The 23,663-nt window shown below is 45.1% G+C and overlaps 1 protein-coding gene across 5 annotated transcripts in view; it reads left to right on the forward strand.

The window, feature by feature from the left end:
* Positions 1 to 23,663, forward strand: part of LOC139235118 (2-oxoglutarate dehydrogenase complex component E1) — a 128,459-nt gene that overhangs the window by 12,527 nt on the left and 92,269 nt on the right. For all 5 annotated transcript variants that reach the window (XM_070866305.1, XM_070866307.1, XM_070866303.1 and 2 more), the window contains exon 2: positions 5,677 to 5,927. In XM_070866305.1, coding sequence (XP_070722406.1) covers positions 5,706 to 5,927 — 222 coding nt within the window. In that variant the 5' untranslated portion in view covers positions 5,677 to 5,705. The remainder of the gene's footprint in view (positions 1 to 5,676; positions 5,928 to 23,663) is intronic.

The following is a 23,663-nucleotide window of genomic DNA, read 5'->3' on the forward strand; positions in this document are numbered from 1 at the left end:
GATAGCTCTTTTTCGGCCGGCACAGACACGATGGGTCGAATGCTGTAAATTTTTATGATTCTTTGATGCACCTGTCCGCTGCCAGCTAAAGTCTGCAGGAATATTTCCTCGGAGTAAGAATGCACCCTCTGACTCATCAGTTCGTTGGTGACTGCTAGGTTGCAGAAGGTGTTCAGTGTTTCTCTGTAACCTGCCAATAATCGGCACAATATGGTATGCACAAATCAAGTCATCTGACCTACCTGTTCAAAATATATATATAAAATTTGCAGTGGTATATGCTGACTGCTGTGGGTGACAATCTGTTTCTAAAAGCATCTTGAGCATGTTGTGCCCATGATATCTATGTGACGTGACATAGCCTGAGGCACCTCATGATGTGTATCATGGGAGGACAAATGAGTCATCATTGAGCTGTACCGCGCACTTTCAATCACCTAATTGAAGCATCACTGACACCCACATTCTTTCATATTTATCTTAAAAGCACACGCACGTGTATTTCAGAGGTGTCCTTCAATCTTGTGTCATTGATGAAGGTCTATTAAATACCCCGGCCACCCTCCCAACTACCACGTGCAGCACAGTCTGTTGCCCAAGTACAAGCAACAGTGATTACACTTCAGAATTCATTGGTTATGCAGTGTTTTATCCATCTCCTGAGGACATGATAGATACTATCGAGAGAAAACAAAAAAAATTGCATTTATATTGTGCCTTTCATGACCACATGGCATCCCAAAGCGCTTTACAGTTAACAAAGTACTTTTGAAGTATATTCACTTTTGTAATGCAAGGACAGGACTCCATCAATATGTGCCTGGGGCAGCACAGGCCCAGCCCACACTGCGCTGTGTGCGCGCACTAGGTCCGTGCAGCAGAGCTGGTCTCCAGTCGACTTGGGTAATTCTTGTCACTGGACCAAGACCTAACTCTCAAGCCCGTGTGGTGGCTGGTGTGCAACGGTCACCATATGTTTAAAAAAAAATCCACACACAGGCATCTTCCACCCTTCAGGATGTAGTTCAGGACCTGGAATATTAGGTCCTTCATTGAAACACCTGTGAACTCATCCCTTTTTGACATGGAAGCAAGTCATCCTCGACTCAAGGGACCGCCTATGATGGTGATTAAATACACAGTCAGTTGTGGCTCAGTTGGTAGCACTCTTGCCCCTGAGTCAGAAAGTTGGGGGGGGGTTGTTCAAGGCTCACTCCAGTGACATGAGTACATATATTTATGGGAAGTTGAGAACTTCTTTCAACCAGAGGGTGGTGGGGGTCTGGAACTCACTGCCTGAAAGGGTGGTAGAGGCAGAAACCCTCGCCACATTTAAAAAGTACTTAGATGTGCACTTACAGGGCTACGGACCGAGAGCTGGAAAGTGGGATTAGGCTGGGTAGTTCTTTGTCGGCTGGCGTGGACTGATGGGCTGAATGGCCTCTTTCTGTGCCGCAAATTTCTGTGATTCTATTGAATCATGATGCCATCAAACTTTAGACTTTTAAGGTTTGATTTGCTTTTTGACTATTTTGCTACTTTAGAAATAAAGTTTGTTAATGATCTTCCTTTCAAAGTGCATGACATTTTAGCATGACAGTCCAGCTCATCAAACCGGGAGTTAGGATGCTTCCTTCACTGGATTCGATCATTTATTATTTTCAAAATGAGTTAAATCTTGCGAGTTGAAATCTTCCTGTGAAAAGCTGTTGCACTAGGACGTTGAGGAGGACATTTTAATTTGAGCTGATTCACTCAGGATGTTGTAGATTTTTGATTAAAGTTAAAGTTTGATTAAGATTAAAGTTTCCATTTAAGCTAGTGTAAAATGGGGTTTTGATTGAAATGGCTTTCACATCTATATATATATGTGCATGCATATGTTAGGAGCTTTGAATTCTGAGGACTCTTTGGAAAAGGAACACTGTGAGCCGTACAGTACCATGTGTTCCTGCAGGCTATCAAGTATTGGAGTGACTGTCCTAACTCTCGCTCCTGCGCATGGGATGGGGGCCTGGGGGGGATGGTGAGAGCCCGGGGGGGGGGGGGGGTTGGAGAGGGAAGGGGGGGGGGGAGAAAAGAGAGACACAGGTGGTGGGTGGGTGGGAGACGGGTATAAGAGGGGACTCCGAGAAGACGGATCACGTTCTTCGAACCCCCTGGTTTGTGCAAACTCGGTGCGTGTCTTGCAAGGGACATCGTTTGGGCGGATGAAATCCAGAAGTCACGACACTGTCGCTATTCACTTCACACTCAATAAACCTGCTAACAATCCGCACACAATGCTCCATGTATGGTGGGGGGGGCGCGGGGTATACGGTCTTGTGCTTTGGTAAGGGTCTTCAGCTGGCGGAGGGATGCACTTGCGCTGGGTTAAGGGACTTCGGCTGGAACTTGGTGGCTTTTGGGGAGATCTATCCTCTGGCTTCTGAAGTCAAAATGGATTGAATTGGAAAGTCAGTCAGAACTTGGGCTGGGCAGTTCCAATTACACATTCCAGACAAACTTCAGGGTGTGGCTTATCCTCCCAGGGGACCATTCAGCAATAGATCATGTGATGGAGAGCCAATCAGAGAAACGGCTGCCTTTCAGTTAGTACAAATAAATGGAAATAGGAGGTGGGTGGGGTGGTTTGACCCATCCACCTCCACGGAGGTGTGTGGGGTTGCTGACCCATCCAGCTCCATGGCACGAACCTGGTATTGCAGTACTTCCAGGAACGGTGCTTGGGCTCTAGGCCTTTTGGCTAAGAGCATTAGCGCAGGGTGATCCTTGATGTGTGCAAGGTGACCTCTGGCGTTTGTGATCTGACAAAGAATTGGAAAGATTGGCTACGAAAAATTTAAACGCATCCTTAAAGTATTTGATAGTATTGCAATAAAACTAATTAGCAACATGTTTAACCGCAAATCCGCGGTGGAATTCAATTCTGCAGAATGCATTGAATCAGCAACAACTTGTATTTAAATAGCGCCTTTTACGTAGTAAAACATCCCAAGGCACTTTACAGGAGCATTATAAAACAAAATATGATACCAAGCCATATAAGGAGGAATTGGGGCAGATTACCAAAAGCTTGGTCAGAGGTAGGTTTTAAGGAGCGTTTTAAAGGAGGAAAGAGAGGTGGTGGCATCTGAAGACATGACCACCAATGGCTGAGCTTTTAAAATCAGGAATGCTCGAGGGCAGAATTTGAGGAGCGCAGATATACCGGGGGAGAGGGTGGGGGGTATTGCAATGCTGGTGGAGATTACAGAGATGGGAAGGGGCAAGGCCATGGAGGGATTTTAAAATCCTGAGGTTGCAAGTCCTGTTTTTCCCATTTGTTGTACACTGTACTGTGCCATTGAATAGTGGGATGTGGATTCACACCTGCAATTCTCCTTTTCAGCCAGCTCCTGCTCTTGTATTTTGGGGCCAGTCCCTTGCTTGTTCCCAATGCCCAGTTAAGCACAGCAAATACGCGAGAGCAGGTTACCTTTCCGCCCACTTGATTTGTCAGATAGTGAATGTGAGGCGAAGAAAATAACTTTTTCAACGTGGGGAAAGGTTTCTGATAAGTAAAGAATTGCCTCAGCACGATCCACCTCAAATGTGCAGAAAGGGTAGATGCTGAAGGGTTGTTTCCCCGGACTAGAGTGTCTAGAACCAGGGGGCACAGTCTCGGGATAAGGGGGTCGGCCGTTTAAGACCGAGACGAGGAGGAATTTCTTCACTCGGAGGGTGGTGAATCTTTGGAACTCTCTGCCCCAGAGGGCTGTGAATGCTGAGTCCGAGTTTATTCAAGGCTGAGATCGATAGATTTTTGGAGTCGAGGGGAATCGAAGGATATGTGAATCGGGTGGGAAAGTGGAGTTGAGTTCGATGATCAGCCATGATCTCATTGAATGGCAGGCTCGAGGGGCCAGAGGGCCTACATACTCCTGCTCCTAATTCTTATGTTCTAATGTAAATTGTTTTGCGTGGTGGATGCTTGGGGCTCAGTAAAAGTTGATTTCATTCCAAACGTCTTGTCCGCCCCGGTGACCTCATCTATTACCACAGGGAGTAACTGACTGATTCATCTTGCTGCTGTTGGGGGATGGGAAGTTCTTGTGATTGAAATGCTGATGGCTGCTGTAATTCTTGGGCTGCCAAGATCCTTGCGTTAAAGACGCTCGCCACCAATTATAATGCCGAGGATACTCTGCTCATTGCTCTTTGAGAGATCCTAAGTAAGATATTTCCCACTTACTGGGTTCTGCCAGCATAAATACTGCTCTACATTTCATTTATTGGACCGTGTGACAGAAACCCAACTAACTTCTGCACTTAAAGAAGAAAAAGACTTGGATTTATATAGCGCCTTTCACGACCACTGGACGTCTCAAAGCGCTTTACAGCCAATGAAGTACTTTTTGGAGTGTAGTCCCTGTTGTAATGTGGGAAACGCGGTAGCCAATATGTGCATCGCAAGCTCCCACAAACAGCAATGTGATAATGACCAGATAATCTGTGTTTGTTATGTTGATTGAGGGACAAATGTTGGCCCAGAACACTTGTTTAACTAGCAGAATTTCCCCCCAAGAAGCAAAATTTAAAACCAAAGTGATGCAATTGTGAGATATTTGTTATTGAGTGCGGTGTATGCGTTATATCATGTGATGGCGGTCACAGTCAAATCTACTTTGCTCCGCTACAAGTACTGTAATGCTGCAGGCCTTGCGAAGGGGAGGGTCAGTGGAACTTCTTCAACTCATTTATTTGTGACCAAAACTACCAGTTTGTTTGGCAAGAGAGAGATGGCTGCCATCTCTCAGTTTCTTCCAGAATTTGCTGTGCTTGAGGAGTTTGGGCGTGGTGAAATTCCCTCTGCTGTGCTCGCTTAGCAAGGTAAGGGTTAATCTTGTGGCTTCAATCCAATCCAGCTATTTCCGCTGAGGTGGAACTGCAACGATTGGCTCATTGGACCAGTGCTCTTTACTGTAACTGGTGTATTGTTACCGAAACTGCATCGTCATAATTGTTACCAAGAGAAACTGCATAAACAATTTGGGGAACCTTCAATGGTCATTATGTTTGACATAGTCTTTTGTGAATTGTCTACACTTTTTAACAAGGCTTTTATGTTTTTATTTTTGCCTCCTCCCACTCTGTCCCCTACCCTGCCTGATCATGCTGGGATACAGTTTGAAGGTGCCCGCAGTACTTTAATCAACTGGGTGTTCTTGATGAGGGGTCTTGGAGTGTGGGCAGGCTCGTCCACTGGCACCGCTGGACCCCACCTGCCCTCGCCCAATACCCACATGCTCACGTTGCAGCAGGAGTACGGTCAGGGGAAGAATCCTGACTCTCTTTTCTATTCCCCACCCCCCAATTCAAGTGCAGCATCCATACTGCCAACCTAGTTAAGTCCAGCTAGCTTGGGACTCTCGTAGCTTGTACGGTTCCAATATTTTAACTCTGCCTTCTTGTCTCGCTTTGTGGTTGTCCCCAAGTCCTTTCTACCATGTCTTCCATTAAAAACAGCTGCTTCTACCCTCCATTATCCAGCAATTACAATTTGAAGAGACTGACTCTTCAGGACTGATCATATGAATATCGGGTACTTGCAACAGGTTAATGTACTGACTATCTTTAAGAAAGTTTTCAATGTTTGTTACTGTATACTAATTTTTCCCTTTTTTTGATTTCCAGCACGACTGTGGTGAGTTCAGGAGGTGAAAATGCATCGTTTAAGGACTTGTGCTGCTAAATTGAGGCCATTGACTGCCTCTCAGACTATTAAAAGTTTATCACATAGTGGGCCAGCAGTGTCTAGGACGTTTCAACACGGCCGTTTCTATACTGCGCCAGTAGCTGCTGAGCCCTTTCTGAGTGGGACTAGTTCGAACTATGTTGAGGAAATGTACTTTGCCTGGCTTGAAAACCCACAGAGTGTTCATAAGGTAAGCACCAGTGGAGGAGATTATGTTCTGCTACCCTCGCTTATTGGCAATCTTCAGTAAAGCTTTTCACGGCAAGGTAAGTGCTGGGAGGTTCACTGCAGCGTCGGAGGCACAGACATCTTTGTCACTTCGCTGTTTAACAAGACATTGATTAAAGGACTACAGCACTTTTTGAAGAGAAGAGACCACTTTGCTACAGTGACTACGGCGTTGGTGGAGTAAAGGCTGCAGCTCACCCAAGATGGTTTTCAATGACTATTCCATAATTCACCCATTACTTCCTCAGTGCAGTGAACCTGCCATTGATCTATCATCATTGTTCTGCTTGTTACCTTTTACTAAACCATGGTGGGGCAGGCGAGGGTGGAGCAAGGTGTGCCACCATGGGTAGAGTTCGCAAAATGTATCCGTAATGTCTGTTCGTCATAAGATATTGTATATGGCTACAGAAAACAGAATAATGATTCACATAGGCTGTATTTTGACTTCCTGCTTACATTTATGAAACTTCCCAATAGCCACATTTAGTATGCCCCATTTTGCATAGACTGTAATTGAATCTGGTTTGTTGGGATAAGAATTAGGAGCAGGAGTAGGAGTAGGCCTTGCAGCCCCTCGAACCTGCTCCGCTATTCAATAAAATCATGACTGATCTTCGACCTCAACTCCACTGTCCTGCCCGATCCCCATATCCCTAGAATCCCCGACAGTCCAAAAATCTGTGTCTCTCCGCCTTGAATATACTCAGCAACTAAGCATCCACAGCCCTTTGGGGTAGAGAATTGCAAAGATTTGCAACCCTCTGAGTGTAGAAATTCCTCCTTATCTCAGTCTCAGGAAAAGGGGGTGGCCATTTAAGTCTATGCCCTCGAGTTCTAGACTCTCCAGCCAGAGGAAGTGATCTCTCCACGTCTATGATTAATCGGGTTCATGAGGACAGGACTAGGAAATGTCCCCTCATATGCAGTGTAAAGGTGCACTGCCAGTCGAGTTCACATCGTCGCACAGTGCCGATAACAGGTATCCGAACACACTCTGGGCTTCTGCCTCAGAAAACCAACTCGCAATCTGGCAGATTTCATGGTAATTTCCTGGTGCCAGTCACAAATGACCAGTTTAATTGAATTGAGCTTCACAACTTGCCATGATGAGATCTGAACTCCCCAGCAATGGTGGAGCAGAGGGATGGGGGGAGCGAGAGAATCCCTGTATTAGAGGAGCAGAGGGTGTGTGCGGAGTGATGAAGGGCAAGCGGCGAATGCCACAATTAGGTGGGGTGTGGTCGTGGAGAGAGCCCAAGGGGTGGATGAAAATTTATGTCTACAAGTTGGCCCTGAATGGGTCGGAGAGAAATTTTCCCAGATTTTTTTCTTCCTAAATTGGCCTGGGTTTTTAATCTGGTTTTTGCCTCTCCCAGGAGATCACATGGCTCTGGTTGGGGTGGAGTGTAGAATGTTTCAGTATAAGGGGTGTCGCAGTTGTGCGAGACGGACTGGTTAGGCTGGGTACTCTTTGCCTTTCCGTCATTGTTCATAGATTTATATGTAACAGTTAGGGCTGCTGACCGAGGGCCGTGTGGCTTTGTCGGACACGATGGGCCGAAATGGCCTCCTTCTGCGCTGTAAATTTCTATGTTAGCAGGGGCCCAGGGAATCAGTTGGAATTGGAGAGTGTTCTTTTTTTCTTAAATCCAAGAGGAAAAATGGTATTTTCGGAGTGAAAGTGGGAGAGAATGTTCGGTGCTGCAAAGAAACGCGGCCAAACCTGATGCACCCACACAATGGGCCGAAATTCGTGGTCTGTGACGAAGCAGACATTCGCCGCTGGCCCCGAAGTAAGCGTCAGACAAAGATCTCGCGATCTCTGTCGAGAATTTGGGGTTTTCCGACGCGTCGTTGAAGTCAACAGGGTACAGCAGGAATTGCCTGCCGTCAACAAACTGTCTGTGCAGCCAATGAAACCACAATTCTGGGCAGCAGACTTGGAAGTGGGTAAGCTCCTAAAATTCTAACTTTTTAAAACTGTTGGAGAGAGCAAAATAAAGATTGGGGCTCTCGCATGGGGAAACGGCAAACCTGGAATAAAAATGAACAAACTTTAAAAAAAAACAATAATCTTGTTTTAAGTTTCTTAATTTTAATTTTTATTAAAATGGATACATTTGATACTGTACAAAATTACAATTAGTTTTTCCAGACTCGTAACCTTTGTTTAGCAGTCAATACACATTTAAAGCCAGTTACACCTAATCCCTTTGGTTCTAACTATTAACGCTGTTAGTTCACCGTCATCAGGACTGCAAATTCCAGGCCAGTATTTTATTAGTTATATTAATGTTCCTTTAATTTTGTTTAAAATGGGACATTAGGATAAAGTAAATAATTTTGCTTCCACTGAGGTTCTATATTGTGTGAACAGTTTGGGGGTAGGAGGGGACGATATATGATTTCCCAGATAGTGCATTTATGATGCATTGGCCTTCGTACTAGCTTGGCTCAGTAGTAACACTCTTGACTCTGATGCTGAAGGTTGTGGGTTCAAACAGTGCTTCAGGACTTCAGTATATAATCTAGACTGATACTTCAGTGCAGCACTGTATTGCCAAATTATCATTTATCTTTTTGCTGCTTGTGAAATCCATGCCCTGTGCAAATTGACTGTTGTTTGCTGGCATACCAATGGTGTTTACGCTTTTTTTTGAAAAAAAAAAGTAATTCATTGACTCTACAGGGCATTGGGACATCCTGAGGGTGTGAAAGATTATATCATAAAATGATGCAGCATAGAATGAGGCCATTCGTCCCTGTAAGGGAAGCTTGGGGTGTGGGTTCGAATCTACACTCCCCTGAGGTTCTATACGTGCGATTTATGAGGATGGGTGAGTAACGAGGCACCAGACACAATGGGTAAGAGTGCAGAATGGCTAATGTTGTTTATTTAGAATATTAAACACAAAGATAGAGGGCATAGGAAGAGGTTGTAAATAGCAGTAATGGCACAATCTCACTTAACAACACGAAAAATTCTCAACAGGGAAGGGGAAGATAAGAGGTTGAAGCATTCCACTCACACACAACCCCACCTCCCACTTCCACCCTTCTTACCAGTTCCTATCCTAAATTGAGTCTGTGAGGGGGTTTGGGCTATACACTCAATCCTATCAACTCCGGGGTTCTGGGGCCAGTTATTTCAGCTCGGGGTCCCTCTGGGTTGGGTTTTACGTTGTTGGTCAGTTCGGTTTTCCTCCTCGATGTTGCGTCGGTTTCTTCTATTTGCTTCTCAGTTGGCTCCTAAGCAAATAGCTGCTGAAGTTAAGAACACCTTCCCCAGAGCGAGGGCCCTGTGAAGAGCTGACTCAACTCCCCTTTAACTCAACTCAACCACAACGAAAACTGACACTCACCTTCTTAGCTCAACTCTACAACTCAGTGCAAAAGCTGACACCAACCTTCAACGCCCAACCTTCAACGCCCAACCTTCAACGCCCAACCTTCTTGTGTGTTTTTGCAGCTTTTTCTTATAGTCCGTTCATCTTCGCGCCAAAACTGCATGCCATTGTCTTGGGTCTTCCTTGAATAAAAAAAAAGTTGCGACTGGCAGTTCGATGTGTATCGATCTGTCTGGAATGGGAGAGTAGCCACACCACCTGTATCCTGTTGCTCGCTGATGGGGTGAATGAAGATGATTGTTCACTATCTCGACAGAGGTGCCACTCTGTCTGGGTTGGCCAAAATGATTGCATCAGACCTGTGGGCCTTTGTTTAATTATTCAAACTGATACCTTTTGTGTTGCCTTGTGTATTACTGGAGAGATTTTGCCTGGACATGTTGCCTCTTCTGTGAGGGTTTTACACGCAAAGCTGGAGAAATGTCCTTTTAAAATATCAAGTTGCCTTGTATCCATTTTCCTCGAAGAATCGAATGTACACTCTTCCCCCTTACGGTAGCTGGCTCATCCCCCATCCGGTTCCGTGCCCCTGCAACACTGTCTGTTACGTACAGGTGGCCAGAGTCCCATCATCCTCCGCGGTTTACAGGCTGTTGGCTGCAGTTGGTCATTTTAAACATGGCATCTTCCCATTTTCCCTGCCACATGTCTCCGTGGTTAGTTTTGCAGAACCTTTCAGATCCAATTAGTCCCACTGCCCTGCTCTTCCCCATAGTCCTGTAAATGTTTCCCCTTCAAGTTTTTATCCAATTCCCCATTGAAAGTTACTATTGAATCTGCTTCCACCACTCTTTCAGACAGCGCATTCCAGATCATCATAACTCGCTGCAAATTTTTTTTCCCCCTCATGTCACCTCTCGTTCTTTTGCCAATTATCTTAAATCCTTGTCCTCTGGCTACCGATCCTCCTGCTAGTAGAAACAGTTTCTCCTTATTTACTCTTATCAAAACCTTTCATGATTTTGAACACCTCTGTCAAATCTTCCTCCAACCTTCCCTGTTCTAAGCAGAACAATCCCAGTTTCTCCAGTTTCTCCGTGTAACTGAAGTCCCTCATCCCTGGTATCATTCTAGTAAATCTCCTTTGCACCCTCTCTAAGTCGTTGACATCCTTCATAGTGTGGTGCCCAGAATTGAACACATACTCCAACTGGGACCTAACCAGTGTTATATAAAGGTTTAGCATAACTTCCTTGCTTTTGTAATTTATTTATCAAGCCGAGGATCCCGTATGCCTTTTTAACAGCCTGACCAACTTATCCTGTCACCTTCAAAGACTTGTATACGTACACCGCCAGGTCTCTCTGTTCTTGTGCCCCCTTTAAAATTGTACCGTTTAGTTACAACATTGTGATTGGCAGGTGGACAATAGGTCAGTATATGAGGAATATGAGGTGCGGCGGAGGAGCGTCGAAAAATTGTGGTGGATGTGCAGCAAATGAGGGTACGGGGCCCAGAAGAGCCGAGGGCCCAGGGGCAGCACGGCCAGCCCACACTGCGATATGTGCACGCACTAGGTCCGTGCAGCAGAGCTGGTCTCCAGTCGTCCTGGTTAACCCTTGCCGCTGGACCAAGGCCTAGCTCTGTCAAGCCTGTGTGGTGGCTGGTGTGCAACAGCCACGACAGGTTAAAAAAATCCACGCACAGGCATCTTCCACCCTTCAATTGGAGTTCAGGACTGGAACATCGAGTCCTTCATTGAAACTTCTGTGAACCCATGTGGAAGCAAGTCATCCTCATTCGAGGGACTGCCTATGATGGTGAATGCCTCTCCTTCCCACCAAGATGAATCACTTCATACTACTTTGCATTAAATTTCATCTGCCTTGTGTCTGCCTATTTCACCAGTCTGTCTGTGCCCTTCTAAAATCTATTACAATCCTTCTCGTAGTTTACATTTCTGAGTTTTCTGACCTCTGCAAACTTTGAAATTATCGCTTGTATACCATTAATAAAAATAAAAGAGCAGTGGTCCTAATACCAACTCCTGGGGAACACCATGACACACTTTCCTCCAGCCTGAAAAACACCCGTTCACCACTACTCAGCTTTCTGTTCCTTAGCCAATTCTGTAAATACATTGCCACTGCCCCTTTAACCCCATGGGTTTCAATATTGCTGACCAGTCTATTATGTGATACTTTATCAAATGCCTTTTGAAAGTCCATATATTCAACATCAACTGCACTTCACTCATTCACCCTCTCCGTTACTTCATAAAAAAATTCGGTCAAGTTGCTCAAACATGATTGGCCTTTAACAAATCAGTGCTGGCTTTCATTTAGGGCACATTGGCAAGCTGGATCCAAAATTGGCTCGGAGGCAGGAAGCAAAGCGTAATGGTTGATGGGTGTTTTTGTGACTGGAAGGCTATAGCCAGTGGGGTTCCGCAGGGCTCAGTGCTGGGTCCCTTGCTTTTTGTGGTATATATCAATGACTTCGACTTAAATGTTGGGGGTATGATTTACGAAGTTTGCAGGTGACATTAAAATAGGCTGTGTGGTTGATAATGATGCAGACTGCAGGAAGATATCAATGTACTGGTCAGGTGGGCAGAACAGTGGCAAATGGAATTCAATCTGCATAGATGTGAGGTAATTTATCTGGAGAGGTCTAACAAGGAAAGGAATACACGTTAAATGGTATGACACTGAAAGTATAGAGGAACAAAGGGACTATGGAGTGCACGTCCACAGATTCCTGAAGGTAGCAGGCCAGGTAGATAAGGTGGTTAAGAAGGCATGGAATACTTGCCTTTATTAGTTGCATGAAATACAAGAGCAAGGAGGTTATGCTTGAACTATATAAAACACTGGTTAGGCCACTGGCTGGAGTACTGCGTGCAATTCTGGTCACCACATTACAGGAAACATGTGATTGCATTGGAAAGGGTACAGAGGAGATTTACAAGAATGTTGCCTGGACTGGAGAATTTTGGCTATGAGGAAAGATTGGAGATACTGGGTCTGTTTTCTTTGGAACAGAGGAGGCTAAGGGGAGATCTGATTGAGGTGTATAAAATTATGAGGGGCACGGATAGGAAGGACCTGTTTCCCTTGGCAGAGGGGTCAATAACCAGGGGACATAGATTTAAAGTAATTTGGTGGAGGTTTAGAGGAGATATGAGGGGAAATTTCTTCACCCAGAGGGTGGTGGGGGTGTGGAGCCCATTGCCTGGAAGGGTGGTAGAGGCAGAAACCCTCACCACATTTAAAAAGTACTTGGATGTGCACCTGAAGTGCAGTAAACTGCAGGGCTACAGACCGAGAGCTGGAAAGTGGGATTAGGCTGGGTAGCTCTTGGTCGGCTGGCGCAGACTCGACGGGCCGAAATGGCCTCCTTCCGTGCTGTAAATTTCTATGATTCTATAAACTCTGCCGGCCATAAATTTGCTTGTAGACCGGTTTGAGCTTGGTGGGTCTCACTGGTGCAATGATCTACTGGTTCTCGCTTTCTGGGTTCATCTATGAATTGCTTTCTGGGCGAGCGATTAGCTGTGTAAATATATCTCAGCCTTTAATAAATACCTTCCGAGGACTAAATGAGTGAAAAATGAAAGTGGAATCATCATTATAGTGGTGGATGGTCAGAGTTAGATCCGAATCTCGCAAATTCGAGAACTGCAGTGCAGCAGTGCATTTGGGATATTTATCTGTGCATTTGGATTGTTGGGACTGCACAGATGATCTGGGATCCTCCTCGGAGGATTGTAAGGCATACATGTGAGACCAAAGGCGGGAGTGAAAGACATTGTAAGACAATTCATCACTGTATGGCTCTTTGGAGATGGCTACAGAGGATTGTTGGTAGAGCCTTTGGAGCTGATTCTCTTCCTCTTTGGGAAATGATCCAGGAAGGGAAGTAGAGAAAATTTCAAATAACTTGCCCTCCTTCCGCAGCACTCCTGCGCCCCCCCTTTCTCCCCATGAAGGTTTGATTCGTGCTGAGCTAGCACACACCAGCTGGGATGCCACAGTTGAGTTCTCCTGGCCCCTTAACTGGGTAAGGAAGAAAAACAGCATGGAGCCTTGTAAATGATTGCTATCCAATGATCCCTGCTGCAAAATGCGGCTGTAAGGTGAAGAGAGGACCGTCTCCTACCCCCAGTGGTCAAATAGTCTGCTGACGCTCACTGCTGTGCTCATGCATGAAGAATGGCCACTGGACAAAGTAGGAGATGATGACCAATGCTTGTGTTATTGGACCCCAGTAGGCCGAATGATTTCCAAAGAGGAAATGGGGAGAAAATTGACCAAAAAAAGGAGGAACGAAAGTAACTTGCTCCTTTTGAGTCAGAAGGTTGTGGGTTCAGGTCCCTCTCCAGAGACTTGAACATCAAATATAAGCTGACACTCCCAGTATAGTACTGAGGGAGTGCCGCACTGTCAGAGGTGCTCTTTTTTCGTTGAGACGTTAAACCGAGGCCCCGTCTGCCCCCTCGGGTGCACATAAACGATCCCATGCACTGTTTTTCAGAAAAGCAGGGAAGTTATCCGGTGTCCTGGCCGGTATTTATTTCTCAATCAACATCACTAAAACAGATGATCTGGTCATTGAAAGTTGGCATGCAAGTACAACAGGCGGTGAAGAAGGCAAATGGCATGATGGCTTTCATAGCGAGAGGATTTGAGTATAGGAGCAGGGAGGTCTTACTGCAGTTGTACAGGGCCTTGGTGAGGCCACACCTTAAATATTGTGTTCAGTTTTGTTCTCCTAATCTGAGGAAGGACATTCTTGCTATTGAGGGAGTGCAGCGAAGGTTCACCTGACTGATTCCCGGGATGGCAGGACTGACATATGAAGAAAGACTGGATCGACTAGGCTTGTATTCACTGGAATTTAGAAGAATGAGAGGGGATCTCATAGAAACATATAAAATTCTGATGGGACTGGACAGGTTAGATGCAGGAAGAATGTTCCCGATGTTGGGGAAGTCCAAAACCAGGGGTCACAGTCTAAGGATAAGGGGTAAGCCATTTAGGACCGAGATGAGGAGAAACTTCTTCACCCAGAGAGCGGTGAACCTGTGGAATTCCCTACCACAAAGTTGTTAAGGCCAGTTTGTTAGATATATTCAAAAGGGAGTTAGATGTGACCCTTACGGCTAAAGGGATCAAGGGGTATGGAGAGAAAGCATGAATGGGGTACTGAAGTTGCATGATCAGCCATGATCATATTGAATGGTGGTGCAGGCTCGAAGGGCCGAATGGCCTACTCCTGCACCGACTTTCTATGTTTCTATTATCTCATTGCTGTTTGTGGAGCTTGCTGTGCACAAATTGGCTGCCACATTTCCGACATTGCAACAGTGACTGCACTTCAAAAGTACTTCATTAGGTATAAAGCGCTTTGGGAGGTCCGGAGGTCCTGAAAGGCACTGTATAAATGCAAGTCTTTTTCAAAGCTGAGCGACACTGCATCACGCATCAGAGTCTGTAGTATTATGGCTTCTTGGCTGACGGCACTCTTGCCACTGAATCCCATTGCAGGACTTAGCATGTAATCCAGGCTGACATTCAGTAAAGTCTTGAGGGAGTGTGAGGTTAGGGGAAGTGCCTTCTCTTAGATGAGTTCTTAAACTCTGCAACTGAGATGTCTGCTTGTGCAGGTGGATGTTAAAGATTCCATGGCTTTATTCAAAGAATAAAGAAAAAAATAACTTGCATTTTATGACATCAAGACGTTCCAAAGCGTTTTACAGCCAGTGAAGTACTGTTTGAAGTGTAGTCACTGTTGTAATGTGGGAAACACGGCAGCCAATTTGCGCACAGCAAGCTCCCACAAACAACAATGAGATAGTGATCAGATAATCTGTTTTAGTGATGTTGGTTGAGGGATAAATATTAGCCAGGACACTGGGGAGAACTCCCCTAGTAGAATAGTTGGAAGTTCTCCCAGTGTCCTGAACAACACTCACTCAATGCCACCAAAACAGATGATCTGATAGCTTATCCTATTGCTGTTTGTGGGATCTTGCTATGTGCGGATTGGCCACACGCCTACATAACAACAATTGTGCCCAAGTACCCTATTGGTTGTGCCCTGCCTTGTGGTGTCATGAGGGTATGAAAGTATATGAAGGCAATATCAAAATGCTGAATGAGGCTTGTGTGGAACATATATGTTGACGTGGATCAGTTGGGCTGAATGGTCTGTTTCTATCCTGTACATTCTGTGTAATACTTCTATGTAAAAATTGCAGCAAACATAACGCACCATTAGATAACGTTAGTTACAATGCTGGCGTTATTAGTCTGAATGTCACATGTCTGTTAAGTGTACTATTTTTATCCAGCTGAAGGTTGCCAGAATGCTCTTTAGTGGAGGTCATTGGAATGTAGATCTGATAGCACTAGTTGGATTGTTTGAAAGACTTGGCATGTGTTCATTCCATGGTGGTTCATTTCTTCACCAGTTTGCTCAATTATCACAAAATCTTAAAATTGGGGAGTAATTACATAAAAGATGAATAATTTTGAGTTGTGTCAAATGTGGCTCAGTGGGTAGCACCCTCACCTCTGAGTTAGAGGTTGTGAGTTGAAATCCCACTTTAGAGATTAGCACAAAGTCTAGGCTGATACTCCAGTGCAGTACTGAAGGAATGCCGTCTTTCGGGTGTCTCAAGTGGACGTAAAAGATCCCAAGACACTATTTGAAAGAAGAGCAGGGGGTTATCCGCGGTGTCCTAGCCAATATTTATCTCTCAATTAACTTCACTAAAACAGATTATCTGGTCATTATCGCATTGCTATTTGTGGGAGCTTGCTGTGCGTATTTCCTCCATTACAACCGTGACCACACTTCAAAAAAATAATGTATTTCATTGGCTGGAAAGCGCTTTGGGACGTCCGGATAGATAGCAGCCAACTTATAATTGGAGTGGAGAGTGGCACCTTTTGGGGTTACTGCCTCCTGATTACAGGGTCATTGTCAGGTGGCCATGAGCACAATGGATCATTTACTGAAAAAAGCAAAACACAGTTTTGCTAAGAAAAAGCTTTTTTTTAAACTTTTAATCTCACCGTTAGCAGCACTGCATCTGTTCATGGGACCCATCTGAGGATGACAGACTAAGAGGAAATATTAGTATTGAAGGACTGGGCAATCTGCGATCTATTTCTGTTCTGGGGGAATCTGATGACTGGTGCTGGGTTGGTTCCTGATCTGCTGGGGTGAGGAGTCTACGTATTTCCACACACTGGAGGGAGGAGCATTGGCGGCAGCCCATTCCTGGGGCCCCTGTCTAGGCTCGTAGCAGGCACGAGGGTAGCAATGGTGGACGTCTGGAAGCAAGGACCTGGTGTGAGAGCTGTGGTGGGGGAGGGTGTGTAGGGCGAAGAAAAAATAGGGAAGGCTCTCCATTTCACCCCTTCCCGACAGAAGCAAACCTTTACACTGATGCTGAACTTAAGTACAGAATGTCTGAAGGATCAAATTTTAGGTGATTTGTTACTTAACGTGGCCTTGGTTCATCCTTGTCTGGGAGAGCTGGTTACATGGAGTTTCAGTGTTTGAGTAAATGTTTTCCACTCAAGTTATGTCTGGCTTTTTGTTGTATCATGCAGATAGTTTCAGGATAAAGGGAGCCTTTGCGTGCTCCAAAGAGGCTGATTCTCTAGCCAGCAGAGCATGTTGAAGCAGTACTGCAACCGTTGGGCATGCAAGGGAATTTGGTTCACACCAGTATTGCAGTAGAAGTGTGGAATGAAAGAGCTAAGATTGGGGTAGTAAGCAGGGAATGTTTTGGCTCCCATGTCCTAGCATGACATGGTACTGTGACTGCTACACAACCCAGTTTGGTCTCTGGTCTATGTTGGAGTTCTTGTTCTCCAGGGATTAGGGAAGGAGGGAGAAATGACCAGAGGTATGTGACTGCCTGCTATAAAGTCGTCATGTGGGCCTGGGATTGGGCTCCGTTGTGAAACCTTCCACTTTTTGATGTTGTTCAAACTTTTGCTACAGCATGCCATCGTGGGTGAGGTACTGAATAGTCCCTTTGCAGGCACTGGTTATGGAGGCCTGGAGGGCAGACCAAGTGTTGTGGGCATTCTGCATCTCGGGGTCATCAAGGCATGCCAGGTTAGCTGTGAGGCGCTCGCTGTATAGGGCTCTTAGCTGGGTCCAAAAGTGCTTCGGCATTTACTTTTTTTGTCTTCCTCGATTCCGAGGTACTGCCTATGATGACTAGATAGTGGCTGCGCTTATTATTTCCCAGCATTAATCACCATATTCAGGCAAAGGGAGAGGAAACGGAATGGGGCTGAAGCAATCCCTCAAATGTAATTCCTGTCTATTTATATTAAAAGAATCTGAAACATTTAGGTTTCATTGAAGATTGCGTCTCACTGCAAACTCTAAAGCTACCTAGAGCAGTCAATGACTGAGACCCACAGGGCTTTAACTGACTTCCCTTGCCTGTTGATTCAATTGGTGATCATCATCATAGGCAGGCCCTCGAAGCGAGGATGACTTGCTTCCACACCAAAAAGGATAAGTTCACAGGTGTTTCAATGAAGAACCTAATATTCCAGGTCCTGAACTACATCCTGAAGGGTGGAAGATGCCTGCACGTGGATTTTTTTAACGTGGGGTGACCGTTGCACACCAGCCACCACACGGGCTTGACAGAGCGAGGTCTTGGTCCAGTGGCAAGGGTTAACCAAGACAACTGGAGACCAGCTCTGCTGCACGGGACTAGGTGATAGATCTGCTGTCATACACACGTACTGATTTGCAGCATGATTTTGTACTGTTCATGGGGCTGTCTCAGTAGGTTGTGTACCGTGTTGCACCACTCCCATCACATCCAGGAATCTTATGAGTAGCGTAAGCTATAAAATGTCACTATTCGGGTTTTGACTATGCTAAATTTAACTCTATATACACTAGTGGATGAAAGTGTTAGTGTTATCGGGCAATAAACTGAACCCTGCAAGAAGTAATTTTTTAAAAAATAACTCGTACTTCAACTTTGAGTAATCTTTGTGAACACAAGTCAGTAACTGCTGACTTATGACATTCCCACACACAGTGCAGCGGCATTAGAGAAACGTTTACTACAACAACTGGCTGAGGCTGACACTTAATAATCATGGTTTTCCTGACTACGGACGGGAGTATCTCTTGCAATGGCTTCTCTTCCTGCCCATACACCATTAACTCTGGAGTCCCCCAAGGGTCTATCCTTGTTTTCCCCCCCCCCCGCCCCCCACCTCCTATTTCTCATCCACGTGCTGCCCCTTGTCATATCTTCAGATGGTGTCACCATCAGGTTCCACCTCTGTGCTGACGACACACAGCCAATGTTCTAATTTTAATTTTAGGTGTGTGGCCCATTCAAATTTCTGCGCATGCACGGTTTCTTGTACAACGTCAACATAAGAACATAAGAAATAGGAACAGGAGTAGGCCATTTAGCCCCTCGAGCCTGCTCCGCCATTCAATAAGATCATGGATAATCTGATCTTAGACTCGGCTCCACTTCCCTGCCCGCTCCCCATAACCCTTCACCACCTTATCGCTCAAAAATCTGTCTATCTCCACCGTAAATGTATTCAATGACCCAGCCTCCACAGCTCTCTCGGGTGGAGAATTCCAAAGATTCACGACCCTCTGAGAGAAGAAATACCTCCTCAATTCCGTTTTAAATGGGCAATCCCTTATTCTGAAACTATGCCCCCTAGTTCTAGATTCCCCCACGAGGGGAAACAGCCTCTCTGCATCTATCTTGTCGACCCCCCTCAGTATCATATGTTTCAGTAAGATCACCTCTCATTCTTCTAAACTTCAATCAGGATAGGCCCAACCTGCTCAAGCTTTCTTCATAAGTCAACTCCATCATCTCCGGAATCAACCTAGTGAACCTTCTCTAACCTGCCTCCAATGCAAGTATATTCCTCCTTAAATAAGGAGACCAAAATTGTACGCCTTACCATAGGTGTGGCCTCACCAACGTCCTGTACAGTTGTAGCAGGACTTCTCTGCTTTTATACTCTATCCCCCTTGCAATAAAGGCCAACCTGATTACTTGCTATACCTGCATACTAACTTTTTGTGTACCATACACAAGGACCCACAAGTCCTTCTGTACCGCAGTATTTTGTAATCTCTCTCCATTTAAAAAAAATAATTTGCTCTTTTATTTTTCCTGCTAAAGTGGATAACCTCACACTTTCCGAAATTATACTCTCATCTGCCAAATGTTTGCCCACTCACTTAGCCTGTCTATGTCCCATTGCAGCTTATTTGTGTCCTCCTCACAACTTGCTTTCCCACCCATCTTTGTATCATCAGCATTACTCTCGGTCCCTTCATCCAAGTCATTAATGTAGATTGTAAATCGTTGAGGCCCCAACCCCGTGAGCTCTTATCTTGTGCAGTAACCTTTTATGTGGCACCTTATCGAATGTCTTCTGGAAATCCAAATACACCACATCCACTGGTTCTCCCTTATCCACCCAGCTCGTTACATCCTCAAAGAACTCCAGCAAATTTGTCAAACATGATTTCCCTTTCATAAAACTCTGCTGACTCTGCTTCACTGTATTATACTTTCCCAATGTCCTGCTACCACTTCCTTAATAATGGACTCTAGCATTTTCCCAACGACAGATGTTAGGCTAACTGGTCTATAGTTTCCTGCTTTCTGTCTGCCTCCTTTTTTAAATAGGGGTGTTACATTTGCGGTTTTCCAATCTGCAGGGACCTCTCCAGAATCCAAGGAATTTAGGTAGATTGCAACCAATGCAGCCACTATCTCTGCAGCCACTTCTTTTAAGCCCCTAGGATGCAGGCCGTCAGGTCCAGGGGACTTGTCCACCTTTTAGTCCCATTAGTTTACAGAGTACTTTTTCTTTAGTGATAGTGATCGTTTTAAGTTCCTCCCTCCCTATAGCCCCTTGATTATCTATTAATTGGATGTTTTTAGTGTCTTCTAACGTGAAGACCGATACAAAATATTTGTTCAATGTCTCTGCCATTTCCCTGTTTCCCATTATTCGTTCCCCAGTCTCATCCTCTAAGGGACCAGCATTTACTTTAGCCACTCGGTACCATTTTATATACTTGTTGGGAGCCTTTACTATCTCTCTTTATATTTCTTGCTAGTTTACTCTCATAATCTATCTTCTCTCTCATTATTTTTTTTTAGCTCGTTTTAAAAAAAATTCCCAATCCTCTGGCCTCCCACTAATTTTGGCAACATTATATGCCATTGTTTTCAATTTGATACCATCCTTTACTTCCTTAGTTACTCACGGATGGTTCTCCCTTCTCAAGGTTTTTCCTTCTCGGGAATAAATTTTTGTTGAGTGTTATGAAAATCTCCTTAAATGTCTGCCACTGCTTATCAACCGTCTTACACTTTAATCTATTTTCCCAGTCCACTTTAGCCAACTCTGCCTTCATAAGTTTGTAATTGCCTTTATTTAAGATCAGGACTCTGGTTTGAGATGCAACTTTCTCACCCTCCAAGTGAATTTGAAATTCAACCATGCTATGATCACTCTTTCCTAGAGGATCCTTTACTATGAGATCATTTATTAATCGTGTCTCATTACACAGTACCAGATCCAAGATAGCTTGCTGGTTGGTTCTGCAACGTACTGCCAATAACAACAACTTGTATTTATATAGCGCCGTTAACGTAGTAAAACATCCCAAGGCGTTTCACAGGAGTATTATAAGACAAAAAAAAAGCTGGTGAGCAGCCTGTGCGGGACATCCAGACCACTTAGCGGAACGTTGCACCCAGTTCTACATCACCACCAGCCTCTCGACCGCTGCACAGCCTCTGTTGTAAGCCTGCTTGTCCAACATCCAGTCCTTGATGAGCTGCAGTTTCCTCCAGTCTTTGGTCTCCGCTACAAACTACGTTCCCCAGCCACTGACTCCATCCCTCTCCCTAGCCTCTGTCTGAGGCTGAACACACTGTTCGCAACCTTGGCGTCCTATTTGACCCCGAGTTGAGTTTTTGACTCCATATCCTCCATCACAAAGACCACCGACTTCCACCTCTCTAATATCACCAATACTCTCCTGGCCGGCCTTCACATCTCCAATCTTCCACCCTCCATAAACCTGAGCTTATCCATTTCTCAGCTGCTAGTAGTTCCCGCTCGCCCAGCACCCCTGAGTTTGCTGATCTGGTTCGTCGTTGTAAATTTAAAACACTCATCCTCGTGTTCAAATCCCTCCACGGCCTCGCCCCTTCCTATCATGTGGTGGATGCACACTCACCGAATTCGTTCAAGCAAAAGCTGGATTTGTTTCTGGCTGCGGCGGAGATCACCTCTTACACAAGGTCGGTACTGCAGGGAATTTAATGGCCAGAGTGATTTCCTAGACCAGTTTCGATCACCTAGATGGGTCGGAGAGGAATTTCCCAGATTTTTCCTCCCAAATTGACCTGGGTTTTTTAAAATCTTTTTTTGCCTCTCCCAGGAGATCACATGGTTACGGGTGGGGTGGAGTGTTGTGATACACAAGGTACGCAATTGTGTGGGACAGGCTCGATGGACTAGATGGTCTTTATCTGTCCGTCATTGTTCGTATGTTCATATCTCTGCACCTTCTCCAGCTCTGCAACCTTCTGAGAACTCTGCGTTTCTCCAACTCGAGCCTGTTAGCCATTCCCCTCCACTCCCTTCGCCCACCATCGGCAGTTGTCTCGGTTCTAGGCTTGGAATTCCTTCCTTAAACCTTACTGTCTCCACCTCTGCCTTCCCCTCCTTAAAACCTATCTCTTTAATCAAACTTTTAGTCACCACTCCTATGGCTTTGTCTGATCATTGACTCGCGTGAAGCACCTTGGTTTTTTTTCTTAAATTAATAGATGCTAAATAAATCCACATAGTTATTGAGTGGGGACCTGTTGTGCAATTATTACTGGTTGTGTTTTATCTCTGTGAATCAGTTTTCAGGATAGCTTAAGTTCTATCGTTGGTTATTAATGGCTGATTAAATTCCTATTGAGAGATTTATTGCCCGAACTTTTGCCAAGTGCAGCGTGCACAGTTTCACTGAGCGGTAAGTGATTGTGTCATAATTACTGGACGAGCAGGAAGAAGAAATGTTTCATTGATGATTGCATTTTACCGACGATTGCAGTTGAATTGGGAATATGCTGTGCTGTTGTTAAATATATTTCCCCAGTGCAGTGGGACAAACCACAAATTGCAGGTCTTAAAATAATAAAAACCTATTTAACTTAGACAACCAATCTGCAATGTGCTTGCCTGCAGTGCAGTTCATTGGTACCCCAGAGCACTACATCACTGGACCTCCTTGCTCGAAACACTTCCCTCTGCTGCTCTGTGGTGTTCCCTCTCTGTCTGCTCCCAATTGGCTTACCATATTCACACTTATGAGCAAGGTTAGTGATTTTAGAAAGCACTTTTCCCCCCCATGGGTTAGTAGACATAGAACAACCTCACAGAGAAGGGTGCTGATTTGGGGTCAGTTAGCACCTTTAATAGGAGCTGGGTCGATTTACCTATTGAGAAAGGGTTTCGTGGTTATCAGTATCCGTGTCATTGCTTGCTTTTTTGTTCTCAGCAGAGGAAGGGAAGGGAAACAATGTCGTGTTCCCGAAGGTACAGGAGGTAGTGACACGTGGGAGAGCAGGCAAGAGTCATTGTGGATGGAGTTGGCTCGTTGCTGTTGATGGCCTTTTCTTGTTCCAGACTTTGTTTAATGTTGACAACATCTGCGTATTTGCTAATGCAATGAATTGAATATTATCCTTTCACTGCGAGGCCTTGGATTTTAAGTCAGGCATGACTGACAACAAAGAAAGATAGAACTTGCATCTCTGTTGTGCCTTTCATGACTACCGGATGTCCCAAAGCGCTTTACGGCCAATGATATACCTTTTGCAGTGTAGTCACTGTTGTAATGTGAGAAACGCGGCGCACAGCAAGCTCCCACAAACAGCAGTGTGATAATGACCAGATCATCTGTTTTTGTTACTTTGGTTGAGGGATAGGTATTGGCCAGGACACTGGTGATAACTCCCCTGCTCTTCAAAATAGTGCCATGGGTTCTTTTACATCCACCTGAGAGAGCAGACGGGGCCTCGGTTTAACATCTCATCCGAAAGACGGCACCTCCGACAGTGCGGCACTCCCTCAGCACTGCACTGGGAGTATCGGCCTAGATTTTTGTGCTCAAGTCTCTGGAGTGGGACTTGAACCCACAAGCATGCCTTATGTCATACGTCATATTTATATATTTATATTTATATATTTTATTTTTATATATCTCTGGCACATTTTCTTTAAGAGTGTCCT

Source organism: Pristiophorus japonicus, chromosome 22, assembly GCF_044704955.1.
Source record: "Pristiophorus japonicus isolate sPriJap1 chromosome 22, sPriJap1.hap1, whole genome shotgun sequence".
Lineage (NCBI taxonomy): Eukaryota > Metazoa > Chordata > Chondrichthyes > Pristiophoridae > Pristiophorus > Pristiophorus japonicus.